Source organism: Chironomus tepperi, unplaced genomic scaffold, assembly GCF_022539635.2.
Source record: "Chironomus tepperi strain 1889 unplaced genomic scaffold, CSIRO-AGI_Ctep_v1 contig_351, whole genome shotgun sequence".
In the NCBI taxonomy this organism is placed as follows: Eukaryota; Metazoa; Arthropoda; class Insecta; order Diptera; family Chironomidae; genus Chironomus; species Chironomus tepperi.
In genome coordinates, this window is record NW_027226473.1 from 920,755 (window position 1) to 930,680 (window position 9,926).

At 33.1% G+C, this 9,926-nt stretch overlaps 4 protein-coding genes across 4 annotated transcripts; 1 reads left to right on the forward strand and 3 right to left on the reverse strand.

Annotated features, from left to right (window-relative positions):
* Nucleotides 1-463: 463 nt before the first annotated feature.
* On the reverse strand, nt 464-2,372 carry LOC139094199 (purine nucleoside phosphorylase-like). Its single transcript, XM_070645176.1, has 4 exons — nt 2,013-2,372; nt 1,192-1,641; nt 930-1,131; nt 464-829 (listed from the first exon to the last, which is right to left on the reverse strand). Exons 1-4 carry the CDS (start codon nt 2,156-2,158, stop codon nt 620-622), a joined length of 1,008 nt encoding a protein of 335 aa, XP_070501277.1. The 5' UTR covers nt 2,159-2,372; the 3' UTR covers nt 464-619.
* A 2,399-nt stretch (nt 2,373-4,771) lies between these two features.
* On the reverse strand, nt 4,772-5,955 carry ND-30 (NADH:ubiquinone oxidoreductase core subunit S3). Its single transcript, XM_070645129.1, has 4 exons — nt 5,800-5,955; nt 5,678-5,740; nt 5,125-5,618; nt 4,772-5,067 (listed from the first exon to the last, which is right to left on the reverse strand). Exons 1-4 carry the CDS (start codon nt 5,858-5,860, stop codon nt 4,903-4,905), a joined length of 783 nt encoding a protein of 260 aa, XP_070501230.1. The 5' UTR covers nt 5,861-5,955; the 3' UTR covers nt 4,772-4,902.
* A 120-nt stretch (nt 5,956-6,075) lies between these two features.
* Nucleotides 6,076-8,386, forward strand: LOC139094184 (uncharacterized). Its single transcript, XM_070645159.1, has 3 exons — nt 6,076-6,216; nt 6,276-6,444; nt 6,503-8,386. The coding sequence occupies exons 1-3, from the start codon at nt 6,122-6,124 to the stop codon at nt 8,060-8,062; spliced, it is 1,824 nt and encodes a 607-aa protein (XP_070501260.1). The 5' UTR covers nt 6,076-6,121; the 3' UTR covers nt 8,063-8,386.
* Nucleotides 8,387-8,756: 370 nt separating this feature from the next.
* LOC139094219 (uncharacterized G-patch domain protein DDB_G0278987-like) lies at nt 8,757-9,911 on the reverse strand. Its single transcript, XM_070645194.1, has one exon. The coding sequence runs from the start codon at nt 9,909-9,911 to the stop codon at nt 8,757-8,759; it is 1,155 nt and encodes a 384-aa protein (XP_070501295.1).
* Between the last annotated feature and the right edge of the window lie 15 nt (nt 9,912-9,926).

Consider the following 9,926-nt stretch of genomic DNA (forward strand, 5'->3'; position numbering starts at 1 on the left):
ATCAAATTACTGTACTTAACCTTGAAGCATAATAAAATAAAAATATAAAATCTGATAAGATGTTTATCTGGTCTCTTAACTAGGGAGTATTCAGATAGAAGGGGGAGAAAGGAGAAGGGATATTTTGGGTATCAAAACATTCTTCAATTTGAGTTTTTGTGAAAAATTTCAAAAAATCTAGCAAAATTTTTTTTTCGACAAATTCAACTCCAATACTCTTCCCTCTTTGTCACCCCAAAAAAGAATCTGGCAGCACCCTTCCTCCTTACCAACGTGTCCTGCCCACCAGCATCTGTTAATTGCTATCCTTCCTCCAACCACCAACTCATGTTGGTGAAATTCATTCATGTTTATAAAAAGAATTCAATGAATATATTTAGAAAGGTCATTGATGTTATCAATGAATGAATGTGTGTTCTGTTAATGAGCTTTCTTCTTGGTAGTAAGTCACTTCTAGAAAATCTTAGTTTTTATAATTTATAATTTTATTTACGCATTTTACTTATTTATTTATACACTTAATATATATTATTTTGCGTCAGTCTCAAACTTGACACAATAAAAATGAAATAAAATACAATGGAACTGGTACTTATGAGCTGCTTCGATACTTTATGCTTTAATGCTTCTTATTTAATTCGAAACTAATTTCCTGCACCATTTTTGTGACAAAATTTGTAATCCTGTCCTGACGTTGTAGACCTATGTTGACAACATCTTCATGATTAGCTTCCTCATTCTCTTCATAATCTGTATAACACATGTTGGTAATAAGGGAGAATGCAAATACTTTCATATCGCAGTGACGTGCTGTTATTACTTCATGTACCTAGACATGAGACATAAAACAATAAAGATATTAAAATTCTTATGCCGTAGCTTAATCTTGAGTAAATAATAATAAATTTTTAGAACAAAAGATAACTTACTGTAGACATTCCAACTGCGTCAACGCCAAATAATTTTAGCATTTTTAATTCAGCGACCGTTTCATAATTTGGACCGCCTACACAAGTATATACGCCAGTTTGGATTTCCTTATCCATCTTCATTTCTTTAGCAACTTCCTTTGCAATTTTAACAAGTTTAGGATCATATGCTCTATCCATAGGCGGGAAACGTGGACCGAATCTTATCAAAGAATAAACAGAATAATAAATAATAATTATGCAAATATAATTATCAAGTTACCTTGGATCATTGGGACCTTGAAGTGGAGAATTTCCAGCGAATCCCATGATATTGATGTGATCCTTGACAATCATTATATCTCCGACCTTATATGAAGGATTTAACCCTCCGGCTGCATTTGTCGCTATCAAATGAGTACATCCACAAATCTTCATGACTCGGACAGGCATCGAACATTTACTTAATGGATATCCTTCATAATAATGGAATCGTCCTTGCATGCACATGACTTCAACATTATTTAAGTATCCGAAGACCAATTTTCCGGCATGACCAGAGACAGTTGAGATTGGAAAATTTGGAATATCCTCATATGGAAAGCTGTCAACATTCGTCAAATTATCAGCAAGATGACCTAGTCCAGTACCGCAGATGATGCCAATTTTTGGGCGAATTTTCGTTCTCTCAAATAAATACTTTTTGATTTCATTTATAATCTCAAAGGTAAAGCTGTAAAAAAGAACATTTTTAAAGATTAGTGAATGGAGCAAGAATCAAGAATCTTTTTCGGACCTGACTTAATACACAAAAATTAACATTTAAATGATTATTCTCGAGAAATTTCAATGCTTTTTTCACATAAAAATTCCATCTGTGGGAGTGTTTTTTTGCACACAGGAAAGACAATACCTCAAACAAGTTTCTGGAGCAACAAGTGTTTTTGTTATTACTCTTATAAATTCAGCATCTCCTCTACTTACTTATATTTTATCATTGAAGTTATTTTTATAAATCATGCAAATATTTTAGAAGCGAGGCAATTGGCAATTTATCATCAACAACACGTGAATGATTAGCATGATTATCGCATATTTACTTACTTTTCTCCAAAATATGAGAAACATGGTGATGACGTTCTCGGTGGTGATGAGTTCAGATCATTGAAGAAATTTGAATTGTCATCTTTGACTTTTCCATTTCCATTCGAATAATTTTCAGTATTTCCATTTTTAACAAGAATTTCCATTTTTTGTACACTTTTGACTTTACTTTCCGTTCACAAACTTTATAATCAGGTGATTTAATGTTCTTATTCTTATCTTCAATTGATGCTTATTTGTGCTAAGCTTGTATGATTCTATCAAGAGTTCTTTTAAATTCTTTCACAATATTTTACCCGAACGTCACTGCAGCTTGTTGAACAGAAATTCTACGACTGAACTTTTTTCGTTGGATGTCCATTCCTTTTAAAGCATTTCAAAATCAGAGAAAAATTTAAATAAAGTAAATACAAAAAGTTAAATGCATGCCGTTGAGAGCAGGCGAGAAGTTTTACTCATGAGTACGATCATATTGGCTCATGTGATGATAATATAGAGTATGAAGTAAGTAAAGTGGAGAATTTTTCATTTTTTGACTGTATTGGTTGTTGATTATGCTCGGAATATTTGACTTAAAAAATTCGTTTTTCCAGGCCCGACTATCTTTACGATTCTTTTATGGAAGTCATACTGAGGCTTGTGGATTTATTTATGACTGACTTGAGTGAGAATGTAGAATTAATATCTAATAAGCACTAAGGTATTCGTTGACTATGCAAAATAAATCTAGAACTGCTTCAAATTCTTATTAAAAATTTATTGCATTATTCTTAGCGCATTTAGGTGAGAAATGTGCTGCTGTCTATAATTCGTACTCATGCCTGATTGTTTATAATATTCTAGAGACATTAAGTTATTCTCTATTTGTGTTGCTAACGAATTAAGTGATAATGGCAAATTATCTAATTTTTTCGCATAACAAGGATATTTATTCTATTAAGAACAATCTTAAAGGGTCGTTGACCGGTGTTTGAATAATTGGAGGCTCTTACACTTTGATCAAGGTATGAAAATCACTTTTGTTTGCTGCGTTCAACCAATTAAACGTACTAATTTCTAATTAGTTGTGTATTCAGCTTAGAACTACCCTTACTGGTTGTCTAGTAAGCATTATATTGCAGTATACCCACAAGCGCGAGCCAGTGATAGAGACAGCTTCAGGAGCCGACTGAGGGAGGCCATGGATCACACTTGATCTGTACGGCCAGCGAAGTAAGTAAGGAAGTATACCCACTTAGCTCTTAGTATACTGCCGTATCAAGCGCCTAATCTTCTCTAAGCAGTTGTGTATCTAACTTAGAACCTGTGTTCACGTAAATTCCTTATTTTAATTATTCAGTCAATTACAACGCATCTAAATTCATTCCAGGAGAAGCCTTTCACTTGGAATTAATGGCTTCTGGATCTTTCTCATTCTAACTACATCATTTATGAACTTATTCTTACATCTTACGCTGTCTAATTAAACTGCTGAAATACAACTAGTCGCTAAACCACCACTGCGTCAAAATGTCTTGAAAGTGACTTGACCAGACCCAATTTATCTGTCAAAACTAAAATTGACCACAGCGTCTCGCTCGGGACTTAAGAAGTACAATTATCTAAACTTTTGAAAAATCACTAGACTGATGTCAACTATTAAATCTGCCAGTTGAAGTTTAACACTAACTTTTGCGATCTGCACCTTCCGAACTTACTTTTGAATATACTTCAACTTCTCAATATGCACATTCGAATGCGCCTAAATCATCGTACTTGTCGAACAGTTTATAAATTATTATTTTTTGTTGATTAAGTAGGTAGTTGATAATTAGTCATAATAATGCAGCACATGTATGCATATAATTTCAGAAAACTGCCTTATGTTGATATATTTCAAGTCAGGTTTTTCAAGTGCATGTCAATATTTACATTAGCACTTGTTCAAAGCATAAAGCTGCATTAAACCGATATTAATCACTTGTTAAGGTGTCATAATTGGATGCAATTATACAATGAGATTTGATTTGGTTCTAATAAGTTGTGTCTTAGTATGGTGAAATACGGAGTAAAGACATTTAGACAGTAAATTATGAATTGATTCCGATTAACATCAGTTTTGGGAGAACTTATGACTCGATTAACATTTGCAACGATGTCTTTGTGATGATCGTAAATTCGATTTTTTTTTTGTCAAGCAGAATTGACCAGAACGAGATTAGAATTAGGAATAAAATCACAAATTTTATGATAATGGATATATCGGGGGAATTTTTTGCAAATTAATAGGAATCCTTGCTCAAATCATTTCTCTTAATATATGCATAATGACCAGATTCTAATTGGACGAGTTCTTGAATCTGGTAAACAACAGATTGACAGACTTTCAACTCTTGATCTCGGTTAATATTTTCACTTCTTATTCTTGTTGATTTTGATTTTTGAATAAGGAAATGGGTGTGAATCTAGAATTGTTGCTTGCTAAATGTTGTATAATAGAGCCACATTTTTGGTAATTTCTTTTGCTGAACAAGTTTGAGTTCTGAAGAAGATTTTCGATATTTGCATAATTATTGCAGTTCGTCGGTGTACAGCTGTTGCTTAATTTCTTTCTTGAGAAGGCTAAACTTGTCTATAATTAATTAATTTCAAAACCGTGACCTGCTCACTATTAGAATTAAAAATAAACTTCTGTCCTCTTACTGGATCTGAACGCTTCATTCATCCACGTCTTCCTTGCAGGTACGTCCACAACTTGCAGTATGAAATCAAATATTTCAATCCCCAAAAACCTTTTTTTACACATATTTTATTTTAGATATTTTTTATCAGAGTCCTGACATGCTTCCTCTTATTAACAATTTATTATTCTTCCGAAATAAAAATTTTCTAGCACTGCTGATCATTTTATTTACTTCTGTTCAGCTGGTTTGGTTTCAATTTCTTCTGTTGCTGGATTAGCATTACGGAACGTTGGGAATTGTTCCCATGGAGCTGATAAATCAAATTTACGGAACTCTTGGGCTAATTCAAGTGGCTCACATACAACACGTTTCTTCTCGTCATCATATCGAAGCTGCAATCATAAAAACGTTAATGTCTGACTTAAAATCAGTCAATACAGACTACTTACTTCAACATAACCGGAAAGAGGGAAATCGCGACGTTGTGGATGTCCTTCAAATCCATAATCAGTTAAGATGCGTCTCAAATCGGGATGATTTGCAAAGAAGACACCATACATGTCCCAAATTTCACGTTCATACCAATTTGCTGCCTTGAAAATCTCATTACATGAGTCAATTGGTGAAAGTTCATCTGTGTAGGTCTTTACACGAATTCTTGAATTGTAACGAACTGAGAGAATATTATAGATGATTTCAAAACGATATTCACGAGATGGTACATCCATTCCAGCGATATCAACAAGATTTGCAAATTGTGCTTGATGATGATCCTTTAAGAATTGAAGCACTGGCAAAACACCTTCTGGTGCAATTAAAATTTCTAATTCATCTCCAGCAGTCAATTGAACTTTTTGTACATACTTTGGGAGACATTCGGCGACATATTTACCAAAATCAATAAAATGACTTCGTTGAACAGTGTTTGGCTTACGGACAGTTGCTAAAATTAATTAAATACATTAAAACTATTCATTAGTAACTAAATAATGTGATCCTTACGTCTAGTTTCCTCAACAACGGCTGGTTCCGAATGTTTTAGTCGTCGTGCTGATGACAAAATTCCTATTAACAACAAAAATAAAATTAGATTTAGTTAAATTGCACAATGTTTGGATATTTACCACTATTTTGAGCAAGACCACTGCGTAAACCTAATGAGATGCTCCTTAATAACGACGCCATTCTCCTAAAACCCAATTTAATTAAGGAATTAAGTGGAAAAATTAATAAATTATTTTATTAGATAATTTTCCACAGGGTTTGTCAACTTTCAAGCAGGGTTTTACATTTTCGTTAAAAAATTTGAATTTTTTTTGTCCGTTGGTTTTTTAACGAAAGTCGTTAATGAAAATATCAAGAAAATTTAAATTATGAATATCCGCTAAATTTGGCGGTAAATTTGACTCGTGGATTGACTAAATAATTTAAAATTAATTAATTAAGATGGGAATCAAGGGATTTTATGGCTATTGCTTGCGAAATATCAAGGAATGTCACAAGATAGTTGATATTAAGCAGGAGATTATCAACGCTAAAGAGTAATTTTAAAGAAATTAACTTTTATTAAACATCCGTTAATTAAATCCTTAACTTCCAGTAAAAAGCCAAAAATTATGATTGATTTGCATACATTGACCTACCATTTCAAGATAAACAAGAAGGAACTACTTTGTGGATATCAACTTAACAAAATTAAGCATACTGTCGAGCAGTTTTTCCAGCGATTAATTGAATGCGGAGCTGAATTGATCTTTGCATTTCAAAAGGTATGGAAGTCTACTTTTAAGAACATGCCTGAGCTAATAGAACTGTTTAACTTTACAGCCAAATGGAAACGACCAAGAATTTTTGACAAGACGATCTGATGACTATAAAGCTGCTCTTAAATTACTTGACAATATCCAGACCATACAAGAATTTGATAAGTTATTAGAGAACTTTAAGCTGAACCGTTATCCGTTTAATGTTATGGTTACACTGTGTATGATCCAATCAGCTGAAAAATATGGAAAGGTTTATGGATTTGATTCCACTGATCATCCACCTTCTTTCTATATGGCTCAATTTGCTAATAAAGTCAAATGTACTTGGATTCTTGGCTTAAGTACATTTAAGTTCCTTCTTCCCGGCGATTGGAAGATTTGGTCGGATGAAAAGTTGAATATTGAAGAGATGACAGTTCTTGAAATCAACAAGGAAGCAATTTTGAACCATTTTAAGATTAGTTATCAACATGCACCGTTGTTTTTTACACTCGTCGATAAGCTTGAATGTGAGGAAGGTATGAAAAGAAAAGTCACATATCATTTTGGATCAGTCAGCAAGTTCAAGTCAGTTGCAAGATTTATTCAAGATTTACACTTTCCATTGACTGAAGACTCGTATGTTAAAATGGCAACAAGAATTTTTGGAGAAAATTATCCAGCAAGCTTCATTGAAAATGTAAAGAAATCGATGGAAAAGCATTCAATTGATCCAATAGAACCAGTCAAGCCAAAAATTGCAGATATTGATGACGATATCTTGAAGAAGATTAAAAATGATTTTATGAGTTTTGCAGAGGAAATCCTGTTCAATCATAAGCCAATATTCTTCTCGCCAGTATTTATGGATCTTAACTCACCAGACATGGAAAATTTCAATTCATTAGTCTTGCCATTGATTCAAAAGACAGCTGGAATATTATTGAAAAATTCATCTGATCGCGCAACTCGTGAAGTTGTTATGCTTGATAGTCAGGACATGAAATTCCATAAATATCCACTTGAAATTATTTATCCTGACTTTGAAATTCCATCAGTCAAGACTATATTAACTGGAGACATGTCAACATTAGATAAAATGAAAATGCTGTTCTGGATAATGGACTTGGAATTAAGTGATCTTGAACTTCCGTGTATGACTGAAGAATATACAGTTGACTGTATGATTTTAATGTATTTAGTCAAGAAAAATTCATTGACAATCTTAGATGCACGCTGCATCCTTAAAACAATTGTTGATACCCGATCAAAAGTCATTCCACTTGACTTTTCAACAGACTATCCGAAAAAAGTTAATAGTCGAGCCTTGCGTTGTACATTCTTGTATTGTAAAATGTACCTAATTTTGAATTCATGCCTGTCATGTATTGGAATGAAGAACTTATGCTCGGATTTACAGTTTGATGGAGTTTACTTCCAAAAGATGTACTCGTTGAACGTTTTAGATGAACCAGAAGATGATGACGAAAATGAACCTATTGTTGCATCCGCAAATATTGCAAATATCCAAATTAACAAGCCCAAAAAAGAAAGAAAGCATGAAGAACCAGTCATTCCAAATGATAAGGATGTTGATCAGACAGAATTGGTTGACTTGTTTTCAAAAATTATCCGATTGTAAAAGAACTGAACTGAAGAGTTGAAAATTTTTGAGGAACTGAGAAACAAAATTATCAGAAATTATAAGTATAAAGCAACAATGAGGTATGTAGAGTGTTGACTATGGCGAAATTTATTTGAATGTCTAACGAAAGACAAAATTTGAAGCTTTAAAGAGAAAATTGTTTAAAAATAAAGGTAATATTAATAAAATTCTCGTAATTCATGATCACAGGCTGAATTATACATGCTGCAATGCTAAAATTGAAGAATTGAACATAATTCTTATTTTATACAACTTTTATTTAAAATATAGTTTAATACAGTTCAACATCCAAAACATGATAGCTCATATACAAAATATAATGAAATAATAAGATTGCAGTAAAATATAATAAATCTAAATATAAAATATAAGACCAAGAAGTTCCATCCAATAATGGATTAAATAAAATATAATCACGAATCAAAGGATTCCAAAAATTGGCAAAATATGAAGATCAGAAACCTGAAATTGAAAAGAATTTTCATATAAATTCAATCCGAACCTCAAAATAGACCAGAGTTGTAAAACAGGCATCTGAGACAGGCTAAAACCGTACAAATTCTTGATAATTTTTATGGATTTCTAAGAAAAACCATACAAATTATCAAGAAATTGTGCGGTTTTTACCTGCTACAGAATCCTGTTTTGCAACTCTGAAATAGACTTACCATTAATATCCACCGAAGGAAATGAGACTTAAGTACTTTGGTTTCGACTTAAGTTTCTGTTGACGTTGCTTTCTCGGCTTTGAATTGAGCTTCTCACGCTTAACTTGACCATAGTCATGAACGAACGCATTTAAATTGATCTTTAGATGCACTTCAGGTTCAATTACCTCTTCAGATTCTAATACCTTATCCCCGGTTTCGGTATTTGAATTTGATGAAGCTTGTTGAGATTCTTCGTCCTCTCTGTTGTGAGTTGATTCACTCACTGGAGAATCAAAATGGACCGGTTCAATCGATTGACCATGTTGATCAGCTTCCATTATGTCACACCAGTTCGATTCTTGTGGAACGGTTTCTTCGATGCTGCAATGACCGCCTTCTTCCGATGAACTTGATTTATCTGAATCTGATGACATTAACTGATCTTCGGTATGCTGGACATCTTGAATCACTTCAGAGCATTGAATCTCTTCTTGAAGATATTGAGGTTCATCACTTGATTCCACCAAATCATTTCCTATAGCTTGATCAGTATTTTGAGTTGACTTTTGATATTTTGTGTCTTTTTCAATAGATTTTTCATCATTAGCTGATGACTGGTCATCATAGTCATCTCCAAATTGGGAGTCTGATGCATATTGCTCTGATCGATAAATAGAATTATTCGAATCAACTTCAGATTCATATTCATCAGACTCTTCGATGCATTTGTCACCGAAAATGCCACTTCGTTCCAATTTTAAATGCAAGTCATTGACATAAGCGTCCATTTTCTGAATATCGTTAACGTATCGATGTTCTTTCTTCTTCCATTCATCAATTGCATGGCGGTAATACATTTTTGCTTGCATTAACTCCATCGCTTCCTGTGCAGCAAACGAATTTAACCGTTTTATTTGATGTTCCTTGGTTTCAACATGGATTTTGCAATGAAGTCGAATCTGGAGAAATTTACGCGTCAAATCTTGATTCAAGTCTTCTTTGACTTTGATAATTTTCCCCAACATCTCAATTTCCTTCTGTATCTTGTCAATTTCTTCTCGAAGTGCTACTACTTCTGGATCACGATAATTCCGATTGTGATTTTCAACAATTGCCATTAGTTTTTGGACTGTCGAATCGTTGATTCTTTGGATTGCTTCCTGATTTGTCATCATTTTGAAGACTGTTGT

Bases quoted from the DNA above. Each gene is read 5' to 3' on its own strand.
- LOC139094184 (XM_070645159.1), top strand. From the start codon at position 6,122: ATGGGAATCAAGGGATTTTATGGCTATTGCTTGCGAAATATCAAGGAA. The intron at 6,217-6,275 runs GTAATTTTAAAG...CTTAACTTCCAG, and splicing joins GAGATTATCAACGCTAAAGA to TAAAAAGCCAAAAATTATGA. The intron at 6,445-6,502 runs GTATGGAAGTCT...TTAACTTTACAG, and splicing joins TGATCTTTGCATTTCAAAAG to CCAAATGGAAACGACCAAGA.
- ND-30 (XM_070645129.1), bottom strand. From the start codon at position 5,860: ATGGCGTCGTTATTAAGGAGCATCTCATTAGGTTTACGCAGTGGTCTT. The intron at 5,741-5,799 runs GTAAATATCCAA...TGTTGTTAATAG, and splicing joins TGGTCTTGCTCAAAATAGTG to GAATTTTGTCATCAGCACGA. The intron at 5,619-5,677 runs GTAAGGATCACA...AATTAATTTTAG, and splicing joins CGTTGTTGAGGAAACTAGAC to CAACTGTCCGTAAGCCAAAC.
- LOC139094219 (XM_070645194.1), bottom strand. From the start codon at position 9,911: ATGATGACAAATCAGGAAGCAATCCAAAGAATCAACGATTCGACAGTC.
- LOC139094199 (XM_070645176.1), bottom strand. From the start codon at position 2,158: ATGGAAATTCTTGTTAAAAATGGAAATACTGAAAATTATTCGAATGGA. The intron at 1,642-2,012 runs GTAAGTAAATAT...TCTTTTTTACAG, and splicing joins TTCTCATATTTTGGAGAAAA to CTTTACCTTTGAGATTATAA. The intron at 830-929 runs GTAAGTTATCTT...TCTCATGTCTAG, and splicing joins ACGCAGTTGGAATGTCTACA to GTACATGAAGTAATAACAGC.